The 27,064-nt window shown below is 40.5% G+C and overlaps 1 protein-coding gene and 1 non-coding gene across 6 annotated transcripts in view; both read right to left on the bottom strand.

Moving 5' to 3' along the window:
• Pkd2l1 (polycystin 2 like 1, transient receptor potential cation channel) overlaps positions 1-27,064 on the bottom strand; it is a 176,334-nt gene that overhangs the window by 3,747 nt on the left and 145,523 nt on the right. For all 5 annotated transcript variants that reach the window (XR_010046292.1, XM_063245037.1, XM_063245036.1 and 2 more), the window contains 9 exons: positions 5,704-5,831; positions 4,911-5,164; positions 3,690-3,914; positions 3,299-3,527; positions 2,436-2,606; positions 2,091-2,272; positions 1,678-1,798; positions 846-944; positions 519-640 (listed from right to left, as the gene is read on the bottom strand). Coding sequence is in view for 4 of the 5 variants with exons in the window: in XM_063245037.1 (XP_063101107.1) it covers positions 519-640; positions 846-944; positions 1,678-1,798; positions 2,091-2,272; positions 2,436-2,606; positions 3,299-3,527; positions 3,690-3,914; positions 4,911-5,164; positions 5,704-5,831 (1,531 nt within the window). In the remaining variant the exon portion in view is untranslated. The remainder of the gene's footprint in view (positions 1-518; positions 641-845; positions 945-1,677; positions 1,799-2,090; positions 2,273-2,435; positions 2,607-3,298; positions 3,528-3,689; positions 3,915-4,910; positions 5,165-5,703; positions 5,832-27,064) is intronic.
• On the bottom strand, positions 13,954-14,090 carry LOC111754502 (small nucleolar RNA SNORA2/SNORA34 family). The gene has a single exon (XR_002789183.1). It is a non-coding gene; the product is annotated as a small nucleolar RNA SNORA2/SNORA34 family (small nucleolar RNA).

Raw genomic sequence — 27,064 nt, 5'->3', positions numbered from 1 at the left:
ATTTATCCTGTGATTTGGTTTATTTGTTTACATGTCTATGAACTCCTAGAGGACAAAGACTTGGTCTCATTTAATTATTTTGCCTTGTCCTCTACTCAGCACCTGCCCATGGCTAGGTCTCACAAATACATTTGTTCAATATTTTGTAGAAATTGGAGCATGTATTCAATAATAAGGGAATTATACTATATTGTTAGATTCATTCTAATAGTTGTTAAACTCAAGAATGTTATATACTAATATATTATATATTATATACTATATATACTATTATATACTATATTATATATATTATATAATGCTATATTATATACTAATATATTAAATATTATCATATACTGTTTAAAGCAAAGATACAATTTTGAAGGTTGGTGTCAAACACCTTCTGGCCAAGGTCAAAAGACTATAAGTCAAGGTCATAGGTACAGTTTCAAGACTAAGGGTTTATAGGCATGTATAGTTGAGGATCAAGAGCTTATAGGCCAATATCAAAGAAGGCTGGATCTCTGGTTGCTCACTCTTTTAATGTGTTGGTAAAATCCTCAAACTGGATCTCCTGCTTCCCATCCTGCAAGACTTTCTGCATATCTGACACCTGATCCTTCCTTAGATGCAGTCTTAATAGGGTCTTGTTGTATCCCTGAAAGACAAATGAGAGAAACAGCAGCCTCATAGACCCCTCATCATTCCTGGCCTTCTTCTCCACCCAAAAGATGCCAGGCTTTTAGGGATAAGTTGAAGAAATACAAGTATACGCTTCTATACCAGTCAGAACAGCCTATGGCATTAGAGCCTTAAAATCAGATATAGATGCAGAAATGTAGTCAAGAAGACTGAGTAGTCACCTGTTTCAGCAGGTCAGAGAGCTGTAGCTTATCCTTCTGCCCAGCCAACTCCTCCTTAACCTCTGAGTATGTGTCATTGATAATGGCCAGGAACATGTTCTAAAGAATAAAGAGGGGACCTAAAACTTTACCCTCATATTCAATAAAAGCATTCACCCCACTCACACCATGTCCCAGGCACATGTTCTAAAGGGAACAATATTCTCAACATTGACCTGGTGTCATTTTAAATTGTTGGACTAACAACAGAAATACCCTAACATAAGCTACTGACCTTTATATAAGGGTCTGCCTTTCACAGTAGGTAGAAAGTTTTCAAGGGCAACTGTATGGTTGTGTTGTCTTTGTTACCTGTCTCCCATCTGTGTTTGTATCCTCATTCACCAATAAAATAAAGAAACTTCCTGGCCATGTTAATAAAAATCAAATAGATAGATAGATAGACGGATAGATAGAACTATCAAGCAGTGGCAGTAGAAATAGCAAGATGCCCCAGAGGAATAGATATCTTGTCTTAGAGAATAAGCATAAAAGATTCTAGAGGCAGCTACCTCTTCTTCTGAGGTAGTTTTCTCCCTCTTCCCATTCTTGGAGGATAGGCATTTGATTTTTTTGAGAGAGTCACCAGTTTCCCTTATATTCTGCAGAACACTTTACTATGCTGACCAAGCTGACTACATTAGTCAGCTCTCTGAAAACCCAAAGTAATACCTGCCCCCAACATATACACTGCCTGTCCCTCTCCTTGATTTGCTAACCCCATCATAATCCTAAACGGCCAAAATTCTACTCTTGAGACCCTCTATGTTGCTAGCCCTCAGAAGTACCTTACCAGAAGAATGAAGAAGACGAAGAAGACGTAGGTCGCAAAGTAGACAGGACCTAGGATGCGGTTGGCATTGTCGATAGCATTGTAGTCAAAGTCCCCGAGGATTATCCGGAACTGAGTAAAACTAAAAATAACTGAGAGATCAGATCTAGGCTTTATCCAGAGCCAAACCAAATCTTGGCCCTATTCCATACCCCTATCCTACTTTCCTAACTTTGAATGTAACTCCCATTTCACTTCTGACCCAGTCTGATGGCAACAGAGCAGGTAAATAAATTATTTGAGCACATACCTGAGCTTCCAGATATTCTCACCCAGATTCTTTAAGTACAGACATGCACATGCACCTCCCCATCCATCTTCCCCAAGGTTACACAAATCCTGGGAAGGTAAGAATGAGGGGAAAGGGCACACACATGCACTTAACAAAAGTGCTGAAGTTTTCCACTTGTGTTCCAAAAAGCAGGTAACCAAGCTGGGCATAAGCAAAGAAAACAATGAAGAACATGATGGCAAAGCCCAGTATGTCCTTGGCACAGCGGGCCAGTGTAGAGGAGAGCTGCATCATGGTTTTGTTGAAGCTGATGTACTTGAATATCTGCAAGGTAAACCAAGTGGTGAAAGAGAAAAAGTGAAAAGTACTGAGAAATCCACTCCAAGGATAAATGGAGGTCATAGAAAATATCAAACCAGAAATCAGACAGATATTAAAGAAGGGACGAGTGCCCTGAGGCCAAACTGTCATGGAGAGTCGCAGATACCTTGATCCACGCAAAGAAGAGGTTGACAGCATTCATGTTGTTGTACTGAGTTTGCCAAAAGGCCAGGAACTCAAAGTCAGCATAAGTGTTTGGTTTCTCCAAGAGCTTTCCCATTAGCCGATTTACCTCCAGGGTTCGGAATATGTGGAAGCCCACTGCCACAATGGAGAGCTGTCAAAAAGAGGTCATGGGGCTGTTAGAGAAGTCAATGAAATCTCAATGGAAGTTAAAATTTGAGGTCTCTGGGGAGAGCTGGAGTAGGAAAGACATTTGCATAAGAAACTTCCTTCTTGCTAATGAGTTCAATAGCTCAGGTTCCAGTGGAATGGCACAGGATGACTGGGGAGCAGCTGAAGTGTTCTAAAGCCCCTGAGAAGGCTCAGGATCAGTAGGAGGTGTATAGGATGGAAAGAGTCATAAGGAACTAGAGCTGAGAAACATGACTCCTTGTTCCCCCCACTTCTACACGTAGGTCAAGAAATCAATGTGTCCTCTTAATGGAGGGGAGATGAAGATGAAGGGACTGAACACTTGAAAAAAGACACAAGGGAAAAAGCAAGACACTTTATTTTTAAGGTCATGTAGACAAGAAACAGAAGAGAGAAGAATATTAAAGGCATATAAACTAGGGCACAAATCACAGGTGAGGAGGAGATGAAATGATCAAGGCAGGATTTCCTAATGGTGAGTCTGCAGAGCATCGACCTCCTGCTCAGGCAGTTATGGCACAGTGATTTGAGTAAAATTAAGGAGCTGGTAGCTCTGAAAGGAAGAACTTGAAGCCCCTACTAAGGTAACTAAGCCCCGACTAAGCCCTCCTCCTCATCTCTCTGTGTCCCAAATTCAAGGTATTTGTCTCTCACCAAGATGACCACCAGATCCAGTATGTTCCAGATGCTGGTAAGGTAGTAAAGCCGGTGCATGTGGAGCTCCAGGATCTCTTCAACCCCATAGTAGAAGATGAAGATACAGAAAACAATCTCACAGCCAACGATGAAGAAGTCCCAGTTGCTGACATAGCGGATCAACTTCACTGTTCGGATTTGCCAGGATGGGATGGCACCTCCTGTGGCCGGGAACTCCACCACTAGCCTGTAGGCAGGCAAGTGGCTAGTGGGGCCTGGGACAATACCTTCCACTTCCTCTCTTCCTGACTTCTACCACATGGTACAAGTTTGGGGAAAGACTTCTCAAACACAACAGACAAGCACCAGGAACCACAGCTGGAGGGATACATTAGGGAAAGAGGCCCACCTTAGAACACAGAAAAAATTGATGTTGGCATTGTAGACTGAGAAGTCAATGAAGACCACACGAGTGCCTCTATCCAGCCAGAGCCCCTTCTGAAGGTCTCGGAGTGCCTCTGCACTGGCCTGTTGGGATCCTGGCAAGTCTAGAAAGTAACCGCCTCCACCGTAGCTTGTGAGCCTGCCCCAGTGGGAGGATCCCCCCAGCTCATCCTGTGAATGGTATGTCCACCTGCCACAGAAAAATCCATCTGAGCAGAGCAAGGTTCAAGCCAATCCAAAAGCTCATCTGCAAAGATGATGGCAACACTTTACGATCATCTGAGTGATCACAGTGTCACAAATATCATGCTCCTATATACACAGTGTTTACATATGTAGTGACACTATGGATATATATGTATATATTATAAATGATATTTATACACATATACTATATGTGGAATATCTCTCATACTACATGTGAGATATGTATTACATGAGATACATATGTAATATAAACATTACATATATCTCACATATATTATTTTGTTTGATACAACTGTTTGAAAATATGTCTACATTGTACAAAAGAGAAAACTGAGATGCAGCTACATAGTGATAGTACTGAAACTCAAATTGTAAGTCTCATCTTTCAGCATATTGCTCAAAGCTATGGATAATAAAGTCAAGCTTCTGGCCCAAATTCAAGTAGTTCCCTAGAAAGGAAGCATTTGCACTGTATATCCAGAAAAGATCATTCTACTCTCATAGTTGTGAAACTGGCCTGTTGATCCCATAATTCTCTGTTGTAGTTCCCCTGCCAATATTTTATTCTGGACCCCTATTTCTTCCTGTTTCTTTCCTTTGTCCAGACTTTTTCCTTTCTTCCCTCATCCACCCTCAGCCTTTGGCTGCTTCCTCCATCAGTCCCAAGGTTCAGATTTTTCAAACATGAGTCATACAGCAAGGTCAGCTTCTTTCATTCTCTTCTGGGAGAACTTCCTGAAGGGAAGTGGGATAATGATCTGTGTGTGGGAACAGGTTCAGAGTCGATGGCTCTGCCTAGCCTATTCTTGTGTGATATATACCAAGGTGTCTTAAGAATCACAGTTGAACTCAGGGAATTGCCCTCTGAAATGCCCACCCTCAAGGCTTTTTGTGCTTCAGTGGAAATGGTTTCCTCCATTTTGGGATGCTGGAAGACTCAGAGGGGCAGCCCTATGACCTTGATGAGAAACACACTCACGCTGTGCCATTGAGGGGACCAAAGGGGAGCTGTTCTTCTTTGTCTGTAGAGTAGACATCGTAGCAACTCAAAATATCCTCACGGAAGTCCTCGTGCACCACACAGGAGTCATTGCGGACTCGCAACTGCCGCAGTCTTGGGGCACCCAGCAGCAGATTCTCGTAGTAGATGAAGGAGTGGGAGCCATGGCCCAGGCTCTGATTGTTGTACCACTTGGTCCAGTACAAACTGTCCAGAAGTGGGCCCTGGGCAAACTGGACCAAAAGCTGGGTTGGTTCTGACCCAGGTTCCTCTTGACCCCTAACCTTAGAATGACATTCACACTTACCCTGTGACTGCCAACTTATCTCCTGTCCATTTTTGTTCAACTTCTCAACTGACTCATGGACTTTGACCTCACACATTTAAAATTTACTTTGTGGCTGGTCAGAGTTGCACGTGCCTATAATTCCAGAACTCAAGAAGCTGAGGCAAGAAGATTGCCATGAGCTAAAGGCCAGCCTGAATTAGATAATAAGACCCTGTTTTGGAAAACTAAAACCTAACCAAACCAAAGGAAAACAAAACAAAAGGAAATGAAAAATTACTTTGAAGGTCACCCTACATTCTGATTTCCAGTTATAACCTAATTTCTGGTTTGATTCACTGATCAGCATCCTGATTACTCCTCCACCTTCACCTGAATTCTAGCTCAACCCATTAATTCAACTTGACCCTTTGACGTGGCCATAGCTCTGGTCTGTGGTTTCAGGCCATTAATAAAGAGGAGGAGTGGCAGAAATCTCATACTCACTTCCCAGAAGTCTTCCATGTTGCTGATGGCCTGAAAGGAGACTCCAGTGTCTGATGGAGTATGCAAGAAGAGCTGAGACATCGCTTTGGTGTAGTAGTAGGCACTGGAGCTTGTCATTCCATAGGTCACTAAAAAACAACCCAAGAAGTTATATCCTTCTCAAAATTTCCATTTCCATTCCTCAGAAAAGTCAGAAAATGCACTGCTCAGAATCAGAAATTCTACCTAGATGGGGAACCATCAAATCTACTCCTTAGTTCATTGGGGAGGCTGGATGTGGTTTTGGATAAATCAGGGAATGAAAAATACTGTATGCTATTCAGTAATTGTCTTGGCATTGTCGTTCTTGAATTTCACTTTTCTGATTCAGTTTGGTTTTCTAGTTCTTACTCTTCTACACATTTTCACAGGGTTAATATGTTCATTTCTAATAAGTTCTCCCTCAGGGAGTCCAGGCCCACATTTTTAGAGCCACTGTTGCAATCAATCAGTTTCACTCATCTTCCATACAGATGTCAAGCAGTGTATTTCCTGGTGTGTTCCAGTGATTCTCAAGATTGGAAGTGGGAAAGAGGGAAGCACAATTCTGAGGGCTCTCAGAACCTCCCTGAGATTAGGATAGTTTTACAAATTACAAGATCACTTATAAGAAACCCTTCCTTCCTCAGGAAAATATCACTGAATCTATAACTCTATAAACCACTGATAGTGCTTCAAGAAGAGTACATCCTCCATAAACTGTGCTAGAAGAAGATTAAAACAACTTGTTGGTCTTTCCTTTTCCCTCCTTCAACTCCCCATTAGTAAGCATCCCCGCTTTACCACCATGAAGAACCATCTTGTCTAACTAGAACATTTTGCTCACAGATTTCTAAATCTGACAAGGACTCAGCATATCTACTTCACCATCACCTTTCTCTATATAAGGAAAAGAAATAACCAGAGTAACAATCTCTCATGTGCTCTTTGCTAAGTACTTACCATGCTTTTTCATTTAATGAAACAACAACCCTAAGTGATGATGCTATTATTGTCCCCCAGTTTCCAGGCTCAACAAGCTTACATCATTTTCCCAAGATAGATAATGAATGGATTCACCTGCAAATCCGCCTGCCACAGTATATTACAGGTTTGACAAGAAGTAAATGTGTTCAAAATTTGACAGTATTAGATCAGTTTTGATAGATTTATTTATAAGATTCTAAACCTTTGCTGCAAAGTGTTTCCATTAGTATGAGATTATGATAATAGAGATGAGATATAAGTTCTTGCATGTGCTGTGGACATCTGGGAGATTATATGGCACAATTTTGTTACCTATGAAAAAGTTTCTTTTTGTTAAGTATGTAATTTCAGTAAAATGATGGCCTGCCACGTGGCACCCTGGGACAACAGGTGGTGTGCCATCCAGAAAAAGCCTGCTCTCTGATCTGGAATGCCAAAACCATGTTTTCCCTTTGTCCCACCTCGATTGGATATCCAGAGGTAAGGAGGTTTCCCTAGTATCGCCAGTTGTTCTCTTTGCAACTCAGTCGGCCCCACATGTTAGAAAAAAGATTACAAAGGTTTGAGAGTTTTGAGAAAATGCCCCTCAGCCAGTTGATAGAGATAGCACAAAAGGTCCTTTAAAACAGGGAAAAATTACCATCTACTGAAAAATTTGTCCAGCGTACCTGAGTCGCCACAACTGACTTAGAGTTAAAACTGTTGAACAAATGGAAACAGGAGATTCCAGAAGTCTGGGCAGAAGACAATCCTCCAAGGCTAGCAATTAACCAGGTTCCCCTTGTGGTAAAATTCTTACCCCAAGCATGCCCCGTCTGCTTGTGGCAATACCCGATAAGCCCGCAGGCCCGGAAAGGGATTTAAAGTCCACATGCAGAGGCTAAGAGGCAATGATATTCTCATTCCTTGCGTCTCTCCGTGGAACATGCCCTTGCTTCCAGTCACTGAAGCCAGGGACAAATAACTATTGCCCTGTACAGGATCTCAGAGAGGTTAATAGACGAGTTCTGAGTCTATACCCAACAGTGCCAAATCCTGAGATCACCTGGTACTCTGTTCTGGACCTGAAAGATGCTTTCTTCACTTTGCCTCTTACTCTGGTGAGTCAACTCCTTTTTGCCTTTGAATGGACTGACCCAGATACAGGGGTAATAAAACAGCTGACCCGGACATGTTTGCCTCAGGGTTACAAGAACTCTCCCACTCTTTTTGACGAGACATTAGCAAGAGATCTTTTAGAATTTAGAAATAAACACCCTGAGATAGTGCTCTTCCAGTTCATGGATGACTTGTTAATAGCCTCAACCCCCACAGAAGCTTGTAAGCTTGTCGAGAGACAACTGAGGAACTGTTAAGGACTTTGGGGCAACTAGGCTATAAAGTCTCGGCTAAAAGGGCCCAATTGTGCCGTCAGGCTGTGACTCATCTGGGCTACAAATTGCGAAAAAAAAAAAGGGGGTGATTTTGTCTAAAGAAAGTGTCCAGGCTATATTGCAGATCCCATTCCCTGAAACTAAAAAACAGGTGCGCAAATTTCTGGAAGCTGTTGGATATTCCAGGCTGTGGATTCTAAATTTTACTGAAACAGCTCACCCCTATATGGCTCCGTTAAGGGAAAAACTCACTAAACTGGACTGATAAATGTGAACAGACCTTACAGCAGCTCAAGTGGGCCTTGACAGAGGCCCCAGCCCTGGGACTCCCTGATGTTACCAAGCCATTCACCTTGTTCATAGATAAACTCAGGGGCATTGCCAAAGGAGTCCTAACCCAGGACATTGGCCCTTGGAAGAGGCCTATAGCTTATCTTTCCAAAAGGCTCGATCCAGTAGCAAGAGGGTGGCCTCCATGCCTAAAAATTCTGGCCGCTGTGGCAATGCTACTTAAAACAGGCTAAGAAACTCACTTTTGGGCAGAAGATTTCTGTAGTGACCTCCCACAGTTTAGAGACTCTTATCAAAACCCCTCCCGAAAATGTGAGTGCTAGAATCTCACACTATTAGGACCTGCTCCTAGACCCAGAATTGGTAGTTTTCAAGACTTCTTCAGCTTTAAACCCAGCCACCCTTATGCCTGACAACGACCTGAGAAATTTCACAGATGGAAGCAGCTTCATCCAGAACGGCAGAGGCAGATGAGTGGCCGGGGCAGCAGTGACCACCAAAAGGAGGTACTCTGGGTTAAGCGGTTAGAGCCTGGCATCTCTGCCCAAAAGGCAGAGCTCATTGCTTTGACTGAGGTACTAAAACTAGCCACAGGAAAGAGGGTAAACATCTATACTGATAGTAGATATGCTTTTGCTACTATACATGTACATGGAGCCATCTATTAAGAGTGAGGTCTCTTAACCTCGGCCAGAGCTAAGATTAAAAAAAAAAAGGGCTCCACAAATCCTAGATTTGCTGGTAGCAGTCTGGCTGTCAGCAGACTGCTGCTATTTACCTGAGGAAACAATTTGGCAGATCAGGCCACTCAAAGAGTAGCAATCACATCAGAGGGGCCAGCCAAGAAAGTGACTGCTCTGATGCGAGTCCCACCGACCTTGTTAGGACCAGCCTACACAAAGAAAGACTGCACTGGTTGTTGTGAGCCATCTAACAGATTCCAGCCCCTGTGACTAAAAGACAAGTGCAAAATTTCTAGGAGCCACAGGACTGATCCAGAGTTTGGGACCCTGGCAGAGGCCTGTTGCCTACCTTTCCAAGAGACTTGGTTCTATGGCAGTCAGATGGCCACCCTGTCTGCGGTGATTTCCTCAGTGGCCCCCTCATAAAGGAGGCTTAAAAATTGACTTTTGGACACAAACTCTTAATTGTTTCCTCCCATTCGCTGGAGACTCTCATCAAGGCCCCACCACACTGATGGATGTCTAATTCCTGAGCCATACATTATCAGGCACTATTTCTGGAAACAGCAGCTTCAAACTCTGGCTACTTTGCTGCCTGAGGATGACCCCTCGTTGCCTCACCACAATTGTACTGAGGATTGATCACCTCATGGGACTCTGACCTTATCTAGTGGATAAGCTACTATCTAGAGTTCCATCCTACTTCTCTGATGGAAGCAGCTATGTCTATCAAGGTAAGCGGGTTGTGGGAGCTGCCATTACACAAAATCTCAGGTTCTATGGGAACAAATCTTAGAGTCAGAGACATCAACATAGTGGGCTAAACTCATTGCCCACACTGAGGCCTCAAGTTGTCTTTATCAAAAATGGTGTTTATTGTCTTCTGGGGCCAAAAGATTAAAATTGCTCCCCAAATTTGGACTTGTTGGCTGCCATCTAGATGCCAAGGAGAGTGGCTATTTATCTGCTGTATTAGCCATTGGGCAGAAGATGATCTTGTTATAGGAAAAAATAATTTGGCAAATGCCACCTTCCAAAAGACAGCCAGAAAGCCCCAAAATCAGTGGGGATTGAGATAAGCTTGACATTACTGCTGATCCCACCTATTTTCTTTGTCAGAGCCCATTTGCACTTGAAAAAGACCAGCATCTGGTAGCTCAACTTCTGAGAGATCCCCGAGGGCTAATATCAAGCTAGCCCAGTCTGTGAGCTTCAGATGCCCTCAGTGCCAATTGGTAAATCCAAAAGTACTGCAACAAATAGAAACCACTGGTTATCGTGGGACTATGCCTAAAAAACACTGGAAAATAGATTTTACAAAAATAAAAGGCCTGAACTTCAAGGATATAAGTGTTTTCTACTTAGTCTGAGTCAGCTCTGATAGCAGTTTCCCTGATTTGGTCTCCCTTTTTATCCATGGGCTCCGACAATGGCCTGGCTTTTATAGCCTGGTAACTCAAATTAACCTAAGCTTTGCAGATCAATTAGAAAACTCAATTGGGCTTACCAGCCTCAGATTTCAGGAGAAGTAAAAAGATAAGTCAGATTTTAAAGTCTACTAATGGCCTTAAAAACTGGGTGAGTCTCTTTTCCTTTTGCCCCTTTTGCATGCATGATGCACTCCCTATGTTGCAGATATTCCCTCTTTTGAGGTTTTATGTGAGAGATCTTCCTCTTATCCTTAAAGGTTTCTAAAAATTAGCTGATTTAACTAATCAAGATCTTATTAAGTCTCCCCCAGACTTTTCAGCTAGCTCTGACTTCCATCCACTGGTTATTTCGCTGCTGCCCACTGCGAGCTAAAGAGCCTAGGCACCTGGACAAGCGACCTCACTGTGAATCTCTTGAGCCACAATGGACAGTCAAAGTAGCTGAAAGCCTGCCTGGATTCAACGTTCCTACTGCAGACAGGTCCCAGCTTCAAAAGACCATCAGCCTGTGGATAAGTGAACTGTCATTTCTTCCAAGGACACTTTAAAGCTTAAGATTGTCTAATATAACTGATAATTTTGTGTTCTCCTCCTTTATAGAGACCCCAAGGAGGCCTCTGTCTGACTTAAAAAAATTGTTAGTTGTATGATAAAACAGAGTAAATTTAAATGTTGGTTTTCTTTCTCCTTTTGGTTAACAGCTTTAATGACAGCTGCAAGACCTTTGTTAATCCTCCTATTGGGCCTTGTGTTGTAAACAAGTTGATAAACTATGTCAAAGTTCTTAAAAGCGTATGATTTTAAAGACACATGCAAGGTTATAAACAGACGCCAATGAGTCAATGATTTGACTCACTGACTAAAATCAGTGGGGAATGTTGTACTCTAAGAAAATAGCTTCGTTATATGTGTATTATAGCAAACCTGTAAAGTGGCTTACTAAATGTGTTTGTTTTATCCTTTTTCCCTAACTGATATGTTAAGTGACCTAATTGATATGTTGAGCAATACTCTCCTCTGTAAAGAATTGCAAGAATCTCACTTAATTGATATGTTAACCATTGTTGCCCTCTACGAACTACAGAAGTTGTGCTAAAACAAGCTAACAAGGGTTGTTAATCACATTTAGGAGCCTCTATTCTCCGATAAAGAGCTAAAGAAAACCAGAATGGCCAATTAATTTACATTTGTTTAAAGTAACCTGCTTGTGTGCAGAGAGATTTGCGTATGAGTTTAACCCTTTACCCTGACCTTGACACATAACCGCCATTTTCTGTTCTGTATGACACCTTATTGCCTCCCTCTCCCCTCACCTATCTATCTAGGCCATAAAGAATTTGGGTTTCTGGTGACCTCTCCCTGACCCGGTGATGATCTGTCATAAAATGAGCCTGCCCTAATTTTAAGAACTGCTTAGCTTAAAGAAATTACCGGGTAATACTATGGCCCAAACCCCGATCGGTGCTTTCCTTTTGTTCTGTATGTATCAAATGAGTTAAATATCAGATCTTTTGTAAAACTTAAGTTCCAGCATCTCATAACTCATGACCCCTTTGCACTCACTAGCGAAGACGAGCTGTCCTGGGATAATTAACTTCCCCACTTTCTTCTCCAAACATTGCTGCAGACGTGCCACTCCGAGATAATGTCAGTCTGTAGGATGGGAGTAATTTGAGAAACAGCAGGAACTCCGGAGATTGTCAGAGCTAAGTGGACAGCAATACAGTTTCCAGACTCAGGTCAACAAGTTTGATGGCTCTGCAGGTTTCTTTGTCTCCCCCCACCCTTTTCCTCCAGCCTCTTTTTAAAGTCCTCCCTTCAGTCTCTGGGGGACAGTCTCCAAATTGGCTCCCGGAGACTGGTCGCCAGGCCTGGAAATAAAGCCTTTGCCACCTAAATTTTCGGTCTCTTGCCTCCTTGGATTTTATACCGGGGCCCAAGTTATAACACTTTTAAGGTGTCTGGCACAAGTTATCTGCCTTCTTAATCTTTTTCCAAATTTTTTTATTTATAATTGTCATGGTTTATGTTTGTGTCCCCAGGCCTCATGAGTTTGCATTGTTCATTTGTGATGGTTCATTGTATAGTGCTTGGATTGATGGTGTCAGTGCTCCACCCACGTAGGGGTAGAGCCAGGATGTAATGTAATGGCAGGAAAAAGGTGTGTCTTTCTCTTTGCTGGTTCAAACTTGCTGTTTGTGGCTGCCATGAACTGCGGCCCAGCCATGCCCGCCTGCCTGGGAGCTGACTGAGTGTGGACTGAAACCTCCAAAAACTGTAAAAAATAAACCTTTCCTTTCCCAACTTGGGCATCAGGTATTTTGTCTCAGCAACGAGTAAAAAGTAACCAAGACAATAATCCTCCCATATCATTCCCTAAGTCTTTTCATTATAGTTCTAATGTACTATATTTTAATATATTTATGCTTTTTACATCTTAGGTTTCTTTTAGACATATGTGGGGCATACACTTATTATTATTAAAGAAGTATGACACATATTAACTATATCAATAGCTTGAGTGTTAAACTGACTATCCATTCCTGTGTTTATAGTAGAGACTGCATAATTCTACCCTACATTTTGAACTGTTGGTAAAGAGAAGTAACAAAAGTCAGCACAGCACTTTGTGCTTCCCCCTCAAGTGACTGCCATGTAAACCATCATGTGCTAATGAGGGCCTTTCCTGTTCTCAGTTACTATTTAATGGAACATAGCTCTTCTTTTCTTTATTTTAATTTTAAAATGGGTAAAATCAAACACAACAAAACAGACCAAAACAGGACATAAGAAAGCAATGTAAGAGATTCAAATTTCAAAGCTAGACAACCTGAGATCTTTACCGTCTATCATACTATCTCTTGTTTTCTTCCAAATAGCTGTCCATGTCTTTGCATACAGAGAATTCATACAAAACAACATAGTATAAAACTGATCCGAAGGGGCTGGGGATTTAGCACAGCGGCATAAGCACCTGCCTTGCAAGTAGGCAGTCGTGAGTTTGATCCCTGGTACCGATAAAAACGAAAAAGACAAAAAAAAAAAAAAAAAAACAAAACCTAATCCGAACAGAATGAGGAAGGCATTTTTTGTCTTCAAAACCAGAAAATAGGGAAGTCACTTATGGCTGTTATAGAGTCTCTCATTCTCTTCAAAATAGCTGTTTATACTTTAATGTATATTGAAATTGAACAAAATAAAACAGGCAGCAGGGAGGGGTTGCTTGGTTTCCTGGAGCTCCAAGTCCCAGCATGGCCTGGTTCCCAGTAAATTCCAGTGGCTCCATTTTGGGCTGCTGAAGCCTGCCACACTCAGAGCCACTCACCGGGTGGGGAGGGGCTGCTTGGCCTCCCGGTGCTCCAGGTCCCAGCATGGCACAGGTCCCAATTAACATTGGTGGGTCCTGTCCTAGGCCAGCAGAGCCTGCCACACTCACAGCCGCTCACCATGGGAAGAGGGGTTGCTTCAAGTTGTTTCTTTCTAATGAATTGACTATTTTACTGCCCAAATTCTAAAATGGCCAATAAACCATAAAAAGACATCTCTTTAGGTTCCTGTTTGAAACCGTCAGCATCAGGAAGCTGCCAGCCTTGATTCAGGGCCAGTTCTTTTCTACCATCACTCTACTTGGCCAGGAATAGGATTTTTTTTCAACCAACTGACAAGGAATCTCAAAGAGCCAGGGTGCTTCTGCCAGCAAGTATACAGTTCCCTTATATACCTACACTATTCCTATGTTGAAAATTTTGTATCTTTAATTTTTTGACACCCAAATGCCAACTGCTCCTTCCTTTGCTGTATAATTCCCAAGAGAAGCACTGAAAATACTTTTCTAACAATCTGAGAGTTTTTTACACCCTGATCTCAGCCTTAACAGCCATTGTGTGGACAGAGCTTTCACGGTTTCATTATTTTCAAATGACTGAAGAGTTGGTAGATCCTTAGGAAACCAATTCTATAAACTGATCCTGCAGGTTCTCTAATAACTTCTACTTGAATCCCTCTTATCACTTGACAAATTGAGTTCTCTGAGACCACTCTGCCTATTTTTTATCACATTGGATACAGCTTGGCTTTGGTAATATGAACACTTTGGGGTTGAGAAATGTGTAGGCAACTCTATTATGTGGTTTTACTTTCTTGTGAAATAAAATCATGAAACTATTTCTTCATATGCTTCTTTGAAACTTCAGAACACACAATAGTTACACCATAGTTCAACTAAGGACTGTGATGTCTTCTCCTGGTAGAAAAGAATAAACTTTAATTAACCTCTCCAATGAATCTTCTAACGAAGATTATTTCGAGTGTAATGTCTTAATTTGTACATGCTTTATTGACCAATGCTCTCCCCATTGCTAAACTATGGATAAGATTTCTTCTTACATTATCTGGCCCAGATGCCTAGTTATGCCAAATATTTTATCCTCCCCTCATCACAGTAATATACTTTTCTCTAGAGGCACATTTCTGCCTAAATACTGTGTAACCTAGCTTCCTTTGCTTCTAGGTATGGTGACCATTTAATTAAATTCTACTACTGGAATGGAAGTGAAGTGATAGGCTTCCACTTACCATTTCTGGCCATGTCCTTCAAAGGAAGAAAAATTCCTTCTTTTCTATTTACCTATTTTTTACTAGCAGGAATATGAATGTAAGTGCAGCAGCTAGAGTATGAGATAGAAGCTGCATGTTGAAAGTGACAAACCAGTGGGGAAGAAAGAGCCTGGGACCCATGATTGTGGAGCAACATATAAATTCAGGACTCTTATACCTCAGACTATTATACAAAAGAGAAATAAACTTTTACCTTATTTAAGCCTCTCCCATTTTGATTCTGTTATTACAGATAAATCAATACCCTAACTGGAGGTTTTACATGAATCTATCCATGTCAGATTAATACTTTGCAAAAGAACTTCTTTAAGAAAATCTGAATAGGCATAGGAAAAACTGAGTACTGAAATTCCTATCCTTAGAAAAGTAAATCTAATCACAGATCTTTTGGTTAAATTATTTATTAGGTACATGTTCCGTGTCCCATTTTTTTTAAAAAATAGAAAGTCCCTTATTTAAAAAAAATTCTTTTTTTTTTTGTCTTTTTCCTTTTTATTGGTTCCGGGGATTGAACTCACGACTGCTTACTTGCAAGGCAGGAGCTTATGCCGCTGAGCTAAATCCCCAGCCCCCCCCCCCCAATTCTTTTATAGTTGTTTTTCTTCTTCTAGGGCAATTTCCCTTTCAATTGCCTCTTTGCTGATATTCCACCCATACATTGTGGTTAATGCCAATTGGATCACTTCAAGTTGAGTTTCAAATACCTCATGTGTCTTTGAATAGGTAGTAAACAAGAGCAGGTTGTAACTTAGGAATGAGGGAAGGGTTAGATTTTCAGAGTATTCCCTGGAGAAGTGTAGAAAACTAGTGTGTTTCTAAACAATGTCTCAAACAAGATGATAGCTAAGAGAACTAGGTCAGTCTCACTTGCCCCAGTAACAACATTTATGAGCATTAGCAACCCTTCCAGGACTTCAGAAGATTCAAATTCATAAGAACCCAGGATCATTTACACTTGTTTTTTCTTAGGAAATTAAATTCAGCAACAAAGAGTTTTAAGAATTTCTGCTGAAGGAAATTCAGTCAAGCTGAAGGGAATCACTTTGGAAAAAATGGGCTGGGGATTTAGCTCAGTGGCATAAGCACCTGCCTTGCAAGTGTGCAGTCATGAGTTTGATTCCTGGTACTAGAGAGAGAGAGAAATAGAGAGAGAGAGAGAGAGAGAGAGAGAGAGAGAGAGAGAGAGAGAGAGAGAGAGAAATAGAAAACAGATCTAAGAACTGGTTGGTGAGCTCTAAACTTAGCGCCAAGATTTTGGCATAGCAGAAAGAATAGACCTATATGTACAAATATATGCTGAGTCAATGTATAAATTATTTGATGGGAAAGAAGATGGAAACAAGAGTAGGGAGACCATAAGACTGGAGATAGAACTAGGAAATGGCACTGAATACATCTGCAATTAGCTGCAGGGAGTTCTCTGTTCAATTTGAAATACAGGTGCCAGGAAGCATAACAACTGACTCATAGGTTTAATGTAGCCTTAGCTGGTAGTTTCTCAATTCTTATATCATGTAAGAATGCCTGGAGTGTTATTAAGACAGCAATCAGACCAAGAGGTCAGAGGTCCTGAGGAAGATGAATGGTGTTTTTTAGGGCCATTATGGAAAGTTCTACCCCCTAAATAGCATCATTATGTGTTGTCCAGAAAGCCCAAAGCTTTCAGTGTCCTGAGAGATGTCTAAGGTTTTTGAAGGTACGATGTCTGAGAAAGAAAGTGCACTGTTTCAGGAGAGGCGGAGACACCAACATGAACATATCATGAGAGAACTGCCTGAGTATAGAGAAATCTCTTGCTGCTCTTTGTCCACAAGTTATCATAGAAGATTATAGAGCAGGACTTGTGCTTGTGTTTATTGTATTCTTTGAACTTTCTCCATTTTTGTCTCCTTTTTGTGGTCCTGGATATTGACTCAGGCCTTGATCATGCTAAGCAAGTACTCTAACACTTACTATACACTTTTCCCTATCTTTCTTACAAATTATATTTTGAGACAGAGTCTTGCTAAATTGCTCAGGCCTCCCTCAAACTGACAGCCTATCTTGTTTCAGTGTCTATCATGTGGCCTCACACTGGCTCCACACATATTTCTGGTGAAAACAACCAGAACTTGTTGTCTAAAAGTCACATACACTAATGTGCATCTAGAACATAGCTGAGGTGTCACACACCGTCTCTACAGTGACCTCAGGGAAGGGCTTTGACATTCTCTGTATTGTTTTACCTTTCAAAGACAATGCACTAGGTACAAATTTAATAAAAATATTCTATAATGGAATGAAGAGAAATTTCCTTAGACATTTCCTCCTGACTTGCCCTTTGAGACTTTGTCATGATTTAAATATGAAATATTCTTCCAAAGACTCATGTTTTGAAAGTTTAATTCCCAATGCAGCAATTCTCAGAGATAGGGCCCAGATAGGTGATTAGATCATGAGGGTGCCATTTTTTATCTGTGAATACATCCTAAAGGTCTTAAAAACACAATAAATTTGGCTCTGGACCCACCCTTTTCACTTGTAAATCGTATTTTCTCCATTCTCAGGGAAGCAGCAATGTTATTGGGCAGCATACCTCAACTTCAATCACTTGTAAATGATTTATATTCTGACATAGCCAGCCAAATGTGTAACCTGACAGACAGCAGGACTTTATATCCTAGGTCACCCCATGTTGAAAATTCCCCTAAGGCCCTATAAATATACCCACCTCCAGCTCATACTGTCTCATTTCTCTGAGCATCCACTCTCCACTCTTGAGTACTAAAATCTTTGATTAATAAACTCTTCCTGTGCCTCTTTTTGATGCATCCTGAAAATTCTTCTTCCACGATAGGAGTCAGTGAACTTTCCAACATTTTATGTTTAGTGGGTTAAGTTCTTCATTTTAGCTTTGGGAACCTCTTAGACCCAGTTTAGTGATATTTTCTCTTGGTGAGTCAGTCAGGAGGTAAGAGTTATAGGAGCAATGACTGTGGTAAGTCCAGCTAAAGGCTTTTCACTTTTTCTTCCCTACTTCCATCAACCTTTACCCTCTGAATGTAGCATTTCCTTAACCCCTCGCCCTCTGAAGCATATTTTGTCTTTTTCCCCTTTTTTCTGTCCCTGTCTATAAATTTCTGCAGCCTTAATCTTTTCTTTATTTGCTGTTAGAGATTTCAAAGTCCTATAAAATAAGCACTTGCGTGTAAAAGCACCAAAGACAAGAGGCACTGGTTCCCTCTATCAGAACAGAGAAAAATGGCAAGAGGCATTTTCTGTAATGGGTAGAAGCCTCATTAGAGATTCTCTCCTGCCACAATTAATACTCAGACACTATTATAGACAGCTAAGCTAGGTAGAATTATAGGCAGTCAGATAGGGCTGGGCTTTCAAGAGAGCCAAAGCAAAGATGAAAACTCATTATAACTGTGGCCAGAGGTACATCTTTTAGAGACCAGGTCTCAAGATAAAGACAGAACACCAAGGCCAGAGATAAGTTGTAACACCTTGTTAATGAAGTCCAGATACACATCAGTCATCTTGTGGGTGACCAAGACTCTTGGGCTCATCACTTCCTAAAATGTTCCTTGTTCTTTCTATGTCACTTGTTATGTGACTTGCTTCTGCATTGGATCAATATTACCTAAGCAGCTATAATTATGATCATATTGGCTGCCTATAGCTGTAACCCACATTGCACTCATGTGATTGTGCTCTATAAAACTTTCCCTGATAAGTGGGGTCCTTAGCAACCCACTTTTGGGTCCTCTCCTGCATCTCAGGAGCTGTATCTCTCTTCCTCAATAAATATTCCTAATCTTAACCTCTGTTGTTCCTAGAATTCATTTTTTATTTCTAGAGAACATGAAATCAGCATATCAGCCACCTAGCAGGTTGGGAGTTACAATGTCTCAGTAATAGAGGTCCTGATATTATTCCTATATCAGAATGTCAGTATAGAATCCAGACCTACTCTAGACTCCTAAGTCTCTCACAGTAAAGGGTAACCACTGGTTCATAGGTAAATATTTACAAGTCTGGGATGAACAGATCTGGCTGATATCTACTATGGAACAATTCAACCAGCTAACACTTCTTTGTTGGGAACAAAAAATCCCCATACTTATGGTAAATGGATCAATGCCACCCAAAATATGGGGTGCATTCCTACACAAAGCTGCAATCACATTGTTATGTTAATGGATACTGACTTGTTTGCTGCTAACTGGAAGGCAAGAACTGAATAAGACAGCCAGCCCCAAACGGTACCCAGTGGCTCTGTGGCACAAACCTTTGGCCACGGCTGCTTCCAAGGTAGATAGAAAGATGCATGTTAGGATGTCCATGGTACAAGGGTACTGAGTTATAATCATATGTCTATCAGCTAATTTTCCAGCCTGCAACATTGATGAACTGGATCACTTTTTTATTGGTGTGATCATTTGACTGCTATCATTATTCCCCAGATAGGACTTAAAGATATAATGTGGTATACCGACTCTCTTACTAACTATACACAAAAAACTCTAAATGAACCTATGGAGGGTATTTCACCACTAAATTCATAGTAAAAATGATGATAAAAGCCATTCTACAAAAGCAAATTACCCGGGATATTCTGACAGCAGCACTAAGTGGACCCCATGCTATTATCAAAACAGAATGTTGTATATACATTCCTGACAACTCTGCAAATATGTCTCAAGATTACTAGGTTTGTGCTCACAAATCAATGCAGTGTCTGACCCTGCCTTAGCCACTTAATGGTTTATCCCAAGCACCCCTTGGACAGTGCAATTCTTTACATGCTGATTTTCCTGATCATTGCTCAGACAGATGTCATTTCAACCAGTTGATTCTTGTACTGAATAAATTTAACAAAATTGTTGTTTTTATATTTCCTATTATATTATCTTTCACAAGTTACCAGAAAATATGCAATATTTGGTCATCCTATATTGAAATAATTAGACTGGTAAGTGGTTAAGCTTCAATGTCTGGCATATGTCTTGGTTTACTAAACCAACCTAGTAGGGAAAAGCTCTCATTTTTCTGGCAATGATACCACGCATAGCAGTTCTTTTATACTGCTTGATTCATTGCTGTTGTGGGATAATGTCTCATATGACTCTGCCCTCTTTTTCAGACTATTAAAAATGATGGTTCTTTGGAAAATGGAACACGACATCCCTATATCTCCTTAAAGGCATCTCCTACGCCAAGATGAGACTTTTGCTTTTAGGCCAGGCAAAATCAACACAGCATACAGTAGTTATGTGACGACACACCACTGGACATTCTGCACCCCTTAAGAATAACAACTCAAAATCTGGGTGTGGAGAAGGATAAAATAAATGTAAAATATGCCTCCAAAAAGTAGAGAAAAAGTCTGGATTTTAAAATTGTAATTAAAACCTATAGCTTAGCTTTGAGAATCTCTGAGACCCAGTCAGATGACAGTTACCACAGTAGAAATTAAAATGGAAGGAAAATGTAACTACTTTTATACTTGTTTTTGGCACTAAAGATCGAACTCAAGGAAAATGTAGCAATTCATTCATTCATTCAAAACTGATAATAGGCTGGGAATGTAGTGCAGTGACAGAGTACATGCTAAGTATTCACAAGGCCCTGAGTTCAATTCCCAGCACCAGATAAAAAATCCAATATATGCAAACGTAAGTAGCATACTTTTATTTTACAAAATCACTATATTTTCTTAAATATGAACTGAGAAATATGGCACTGTGTGCTTGTTTGCAAGTCTCCTTGATGTCTACTTTAATAGAAGACAGATTCTCTTATTAACTTCTACATTCAATTGTTGCAGTGTTGCTTTGCATGAAGCATGTGAAGAAAATATGTCCTTACGAAAACATGACACTGGATAAGAAAGAACCTCACACACTCCCGCCAAAGGATCATAGAGAACCACAGGGCTTCTCAAAAGAGAGCCACTATCATAAGCCTTATTTCAGAGACTAGAACCTCTGCCCAATTCTGAGAAGCTCTCTAAATTTAAAACATCAGCCTTTCTTCTCACCACCAATAACATAATTTATTATTGTGTCTGTATAATCTCTTATCTGTGTCCCTATTTCAAAGTTTCCCGAGCTTTCCATAGAATTCACCTAGTGACTTGCTAAACACATCTCATTGTTTTACCTTACCTTATGTATAAGTAGCATTCCTTATGAATCCTTATGAATCAGAGTTTCTATGGTTTTCTTACAGTCTTTCAGTTGGTGCGAGGCAGAGGTAGTACTCTGACCTGTGCCAGGTGATGATACAGGCTACCTTCTTTTCCCTTAGCCACTATACCAGTGGGCCAGAGCCTGATCTGGTCTATGACAATCTAGAGCAGTTGATTGTGGCATATGTGCCACAGTGGGGCTGTTTGTATCATTGAAAGTTCTAAAAGGTTCACCATCATTGATCTAGAGTGTTGAGGCGATTTTCAGTCCTTTCATAATGTACACCTTGATGTGGAATGACAAATGATATTTACTGAAAACCTTCAACAGGCACGAAGTCCTTTCTTTGTTTTCCAAAAACCTCACAAGGGAGACATTACCTTCTCATGAGAAGAAAATCAAGGTTTAGAGATGAAAGGTTCTTGCCTTAGTAGAAATTATGACTGTGGTCTAATGTGGCGGAAGGCCAAAGCAGACCGCCTACCACTTCATACTTCTTCCTCAGCCTTAATTGCAACTCCCCTTCCTGTTTGCGTGGAAGAAAACTCCAATCAGCTCCTCACGCATCACCAATGCCCGCCCTAAGCGCCACCCTTGTCAGAGGTGATACTGTATATCCCATGCCTCACGTTCTGGCCAGAGAAAGCCAGGCTGCCAGCGTTCATGGACTTCTCTCCACATCCTTGGAATAAAGGCTATTTTTACTTTATATTCTCTCTTTCATTGCACTGAAAACTCTTTCAAGAGACACTTAAGAATCTTGTAATTCTTGCTAAAGATACCAGGTTAATAATGGATGTATCACTGTGGAGGTCTCCCTAAAGAGGAGATGGAGTTGGCAAAACAACCCAGACAAATTCTCGATATTGTTGCAAAAAATTATTAAGTTAGAAAGTGAGAAGCCAGGCATGGTGGAGTATGCTTGTAATCCCAGCACTTGGGAGACTGAGGCAGGAGGATAGTTGCAAGCTTGAGACCAGCCTGGACATAGTGAGACCTTGTTCCAAAAGAGACCAAAAAGGACCGGGGATTTAGCTCAGCAGGCATAAGCGCCTGCTTGGCAAGTGTGAGGTTGTGAGTTAGTTTGATCCCCCGCACCAAAAAAAAAAAAAAAAAAGAGGGAAGGAACTTCAGCCTGAGGAACTGAAGGGGACTTATTTCTGATGAATATCAGATTGCTTCCTCAGCAAAGGAAGAGGGCTAGTTTCATGAAGTGACTAGAATGGTCTACAGGCTAGTTAACTATTTTCTCAGTCCTGACTTTACAAGGTGGTCCTAGAGAAGTCCTTATGATTTGATCTAGTTTTAGTAAAATGATTGTTCCCATTTGAAGCAGTTTCAGTTTTGTGATGTGTCTCCTAAAAACCAAGGTGACCATGCAGTGGCAAGCAGAAACACTGAAATGACACTCAGGATCTGGAGGAAATTTTATTCACGTCAGCACTCCCAGGATATCTGATCTCTGGTAATCTAGGGCTTATGTGCGATAAGCCAAGCAGGAATTATAGAGGCAAAATGGCTTCTCAGTTAGGGATTGGTTTATACAATGTGCATCACAGTGACCAGTTACACCTTACAGTGACCAACTGTTTCTAAGAGACAGAAGTAACGATCTTGAACAGGAGCTATTACTCAGGCAACTAACAAACTGAAGTTTACTGGCTGGGGTTGGGGGTGCATTTTCTGCTACAACCATAGATTTAGAACAATGACTAAAGGCTTTTAGGCCTGCATTTGTAGTTGAGTCCCACTGACACAGAAGAATGAGACTTCCGACCTACTATGTCCGTGAGTTTGTGTTCTCTAAAACTGAAGAATCAGTTTTAGGAACAACAGAGGTAAAAAGTAGAATATACTTTTTGAGAGAAAGAAAGCTTCTGTGTGAAGAGAGACCGAAGGGGACCCAAGTGGGTTATCAAGGACTCTGTCTTTTTCAGGGACTTTTATAAAGTAAAACCATGGGTTGAAGGGGGGGCAGGGAATTTGGACTGGGAACTCACAAGGCAGATGGGCATAAGGTGAGACATAACTATAGTTAGCCAATAAAATCAATAGATCAGGTAAAATTGATTAAATTGGGAACAAATGGGAAAGCAAGTCATGTAGGAAGTGGGCATTCTTAGAGAGCAGTGATTCTTCCTTAGGGATTAGAATGGTGACTTTTGATTTCAGGGTGATCCAGATTTAATCTCTAAGGCTTATACTTAAGGGTGTGGTTGCATTTGTTTTGCTCTCTGTTTTGAGATCTGGCCCACAGCAAGAGGTATGTGTTTCCCCAAGGTCATCAGACATCTGGTCCTCTGTGTTGGCTTCCTCATGGGCCTAGCCCTGTCTGACTGCCTATAGTATTTCTAACTGGCTCAGCTCCTGCAACACCACCATGAGGTTCCTAACTTGACGTCCTGAGTCTTGATGAAGGATGAATCAAATTATGCAGATTTACGGCTAGTCGATTTATATTGCTAGCTTTTAGACAGATATTCTCTGAATGATTAACCTACCTATATCTAGTGCTGAGCAAGGATCTGATCCAGAATTTTAAGGTAATATTAGAGAGACATCCATAGCTAAAGGCTTTGTTTTGCCTTTAGGTTGCCTATTGGACATCTGTAAGCTAAAGTGAAGAGTCATTTATTCGTTTGTTTTTAGCAAAAGTAGCTTTCAATTCCCGACTACTTCAGAAGAAGATGACACAAATCATGGTTTTAATAATTAACCAGTTAAGGGCCCAGAAATTTGTCTTTTGTTTCTATGGTAGTCTCTGACTGGCTCAGCGGCACCAATCTTTAAACCAGATGGCCTCATTCTAGGCTTTATGCTCTTCTGTTCTATCTTTGTACCTTTACCACAGTTGCAGTTCTGTACGACCAGTTATCTTCTACCATCATTAAAGTCACACTGGAGAGCACCTACAAACACTCTCTGACCTCTAATGGATTTCTGTTCCTTTCCTTGTCAAGTCTAGAAATGCTTAGTTGAGAAAGACAACTTGTTTGCTGGGAGCTGGGGTAGGAGTTCCCAGCACTTGGGAGGCTGGAGCAGGGGGATCACTGGGAGTTCAAGGGCAACCTGGGCTGTAGAGTGAGTTCAAGAACAGCTTCAACTACATAGTGAGAGTCTGCCAAAAAAAGAAAAAAGAAAGAAGAAAGAAAGACAACTTCTTACTGATTGCCAAATTCACTGCATCCTTCTTGATGGTGCAAGGTTCTACCAAACTAGAGAGAATCTTGAATCCCATTAAATAAAAGCAGTGTATTTGGCGGGCCTTTCTCTCCAGGCTGGGATAGATAACAAGAGCACACAATTGACCCTGACCAATGGGTAGACATGAGTCATCAAAAGCCCAGGGCTTCTGCCTTCCTTTCTGATTCCATAGTAACAAAACCTAGCCCTGTTCTGGCTCAGTGCTTCTCCTATGTAGGGATAGTTCCAGGTGTGTCTCTGAGATAAAAATGATGACTCCTAAAAGACCGTTGTTTCAACACAAAGGCCATCCAGCATTTCCTCCACCAACAAAAGGCTACAGCTATCACTTCAAGAAGACAAAGGGCTGGAAGTCCTTTCATTAGGATCATGTTGGTGATATAGAAGAAAACAGGAGGGAAAGGCAGAAAGATTATTCATTCTCTAGCACTTTCTCTGCTGAGTAATAGCTGGCACAGGAGCCAATTGCACCCATAAGGAACTATTTAGTATGACAGGTTATTCCTCAAGTATTTGTAATGACATTTTTCTCATGTTCAGAATGAAAATAATGATATCTATCCCTTGCAGGAGTGCTGTCAGGATCCAATGGGATGTGAAAGGTCTTTGTAAGGTTTTGAAGGCTACACAATAAATATTATCATGAGAAGACTGATGATTTGCCCACGTTACTTGTGTAAAATTATAGCTCTATTTTAGCCAGATAAGACTCCGAATAGGCCTTAATTTTAAGCCCAGCAAATTCCTACAATAAAGCATAAAGGAGAATAAATGTGGTCAGTTTAGCTGTCAGTCATAGTTTCTAATGGCCTGTCCCAGACCAAATTGCTGTGCAGGTAAGGCTTAATTTGGTTAACACGCTTTTCACTCTTCACTGAAAATCCTCCACCTTCCTCCCCACTTTCCTGGTCTTCTCCCTTGTGACGTATAGCTCATACTATTTACACAAAAGTATATATATGTTATAAAGTAGAACATGAGAAAACTGTCCATGCTCACTAGTAATCAAAGATAAGAAACTTAAGATAAATTGTACCATTTTACACTTAGTACTAAATATAAATGAGTGTCTAATTTTGGTGAGGTTATAACAAAATTGTGATGTTACAGCATTAGTGGTGTAATAAATGTATATAATCTTTTACAGGAGCAAAATGACAATACATAACAAGTATTAAGGAGTTATTTCTATCTTTTGACCTTGTAATCTTCCCTCATTTCAAATTTCCAAGGAAATAATTAAACAAAAGTAAAAAAGTAATTATAGACATATTTGTTCCTAGCAGACAGATATTAAAAAATAAGAGAAATGTTTTAGTTAATCGTACTGTGGTTGTAATTGCCAGAATGAAAATATATACACTACTTAGAAACATGAGGGAATGTTTATCATTTATTTACAAATGAAAGTGTATCATGTGACAGATAATATGTAAAAATAAAATATCTTTAGTGTGATAGTGATGATTTACATATCAAATGTTCTTCAGTGTTTGAACATCTTTTAAATGCAGTGATAAAAAGAAAAAAACAGTAAAATTTGCTTAAGATTTTGCTTCTGTTAGCATGGTACACAGGAAGTTGTCCTCAATAAGATGTTGATAGGTGACAAAAAGGTAACATGTAGCACATTCAAACATGTGCGGACTGTAGTAGACTACAGTGGTTCAAAGTCTCAGATTTGAGTAAAGCCAATACCTGCTGAATTGGCTTCCTGCTTCACCCACTTGATTACCGTGTGAACTTGCACAAACTAAATTTGACAGATCTAAACTTTTTCTGATTTATAAAATGAGACAACAGAATCAATTTAGTGGACTCTTTGGGGGCAGTCAGTGAGATAAAGGATATGGCACGGTGCTGGATACATTAAAAAGTTATTCAATAAAGAGTTGCTGTTTGTGCTGTTATTAATGATGATGAGGAGGAGGGAACTAAGGCCTTTTAGAGAAAATACCTTAAAGGTCTAATGTCTCTATGCTTTTCAAATGCTAACTGTTGTATTGCACATAGGGGTGCATGTCTGTTTTTCTAGCTACGGAGGCATGAAATTTGTAGGAGGTTTGTAGATTCAAAGGCAGCTTGGGCAATTTAGCAAGACTCTGTCTCCAAATAAAATTTAAAAAGGGCTTGTAATGTAGCTTTTTGGTAGAATGCTTGTCTGGCATGAAAAAGGGCTCTGGGATTAATCCCCAGTAACACACACACACACACACACACACACACACACACACACAGACACACAGTCTCTGTATTTGGGGTCAACTACAAACTTGAAAGGGACTTCATTTTTAACATTTACTTATTGACAAATAATAATTTTATGTATATATGGAATACAATATGATGTTTCATTACATGTATATACTGTATATGTTGATTAAATCAGGCTAATGAACACATTCATCACTTCAAATAGTTACCATTTCTTTTAGCTATTTTGAAATATGTAGCACTTTATTATTATGCTCATAAGAGTTACTTATAATACACATTTAACAGTAGACTATTTTTATAGAGCTGCTTGAAGTTTACAGCAAAATTGAGTAAAAGGCATAGAGATTTCCCTATATACATTACCT

This window comes from Cavia porcellus, unplaced genomic scaffold (genome assembly GCF_034190915.1).
Source record: "Cavia porcellus strain 051 isolate PalLab524CR breed Dunkin Hartley unplaced genomic scaffold, mCavPor4.1 scaffold_2, whole genome shotgun sequence".
Taxonomy (NCBI): domain Eukaryota; kingdom Metazoa; phylum Chordata; class Mammalia; order Rodentia; family Caviidae; genus Cavia; species Cavia porcellus.
Note: the sequence above shows the minus strand (reverse complement) of the source record. Positions and strands in the feature narration are given on the sequence as shown.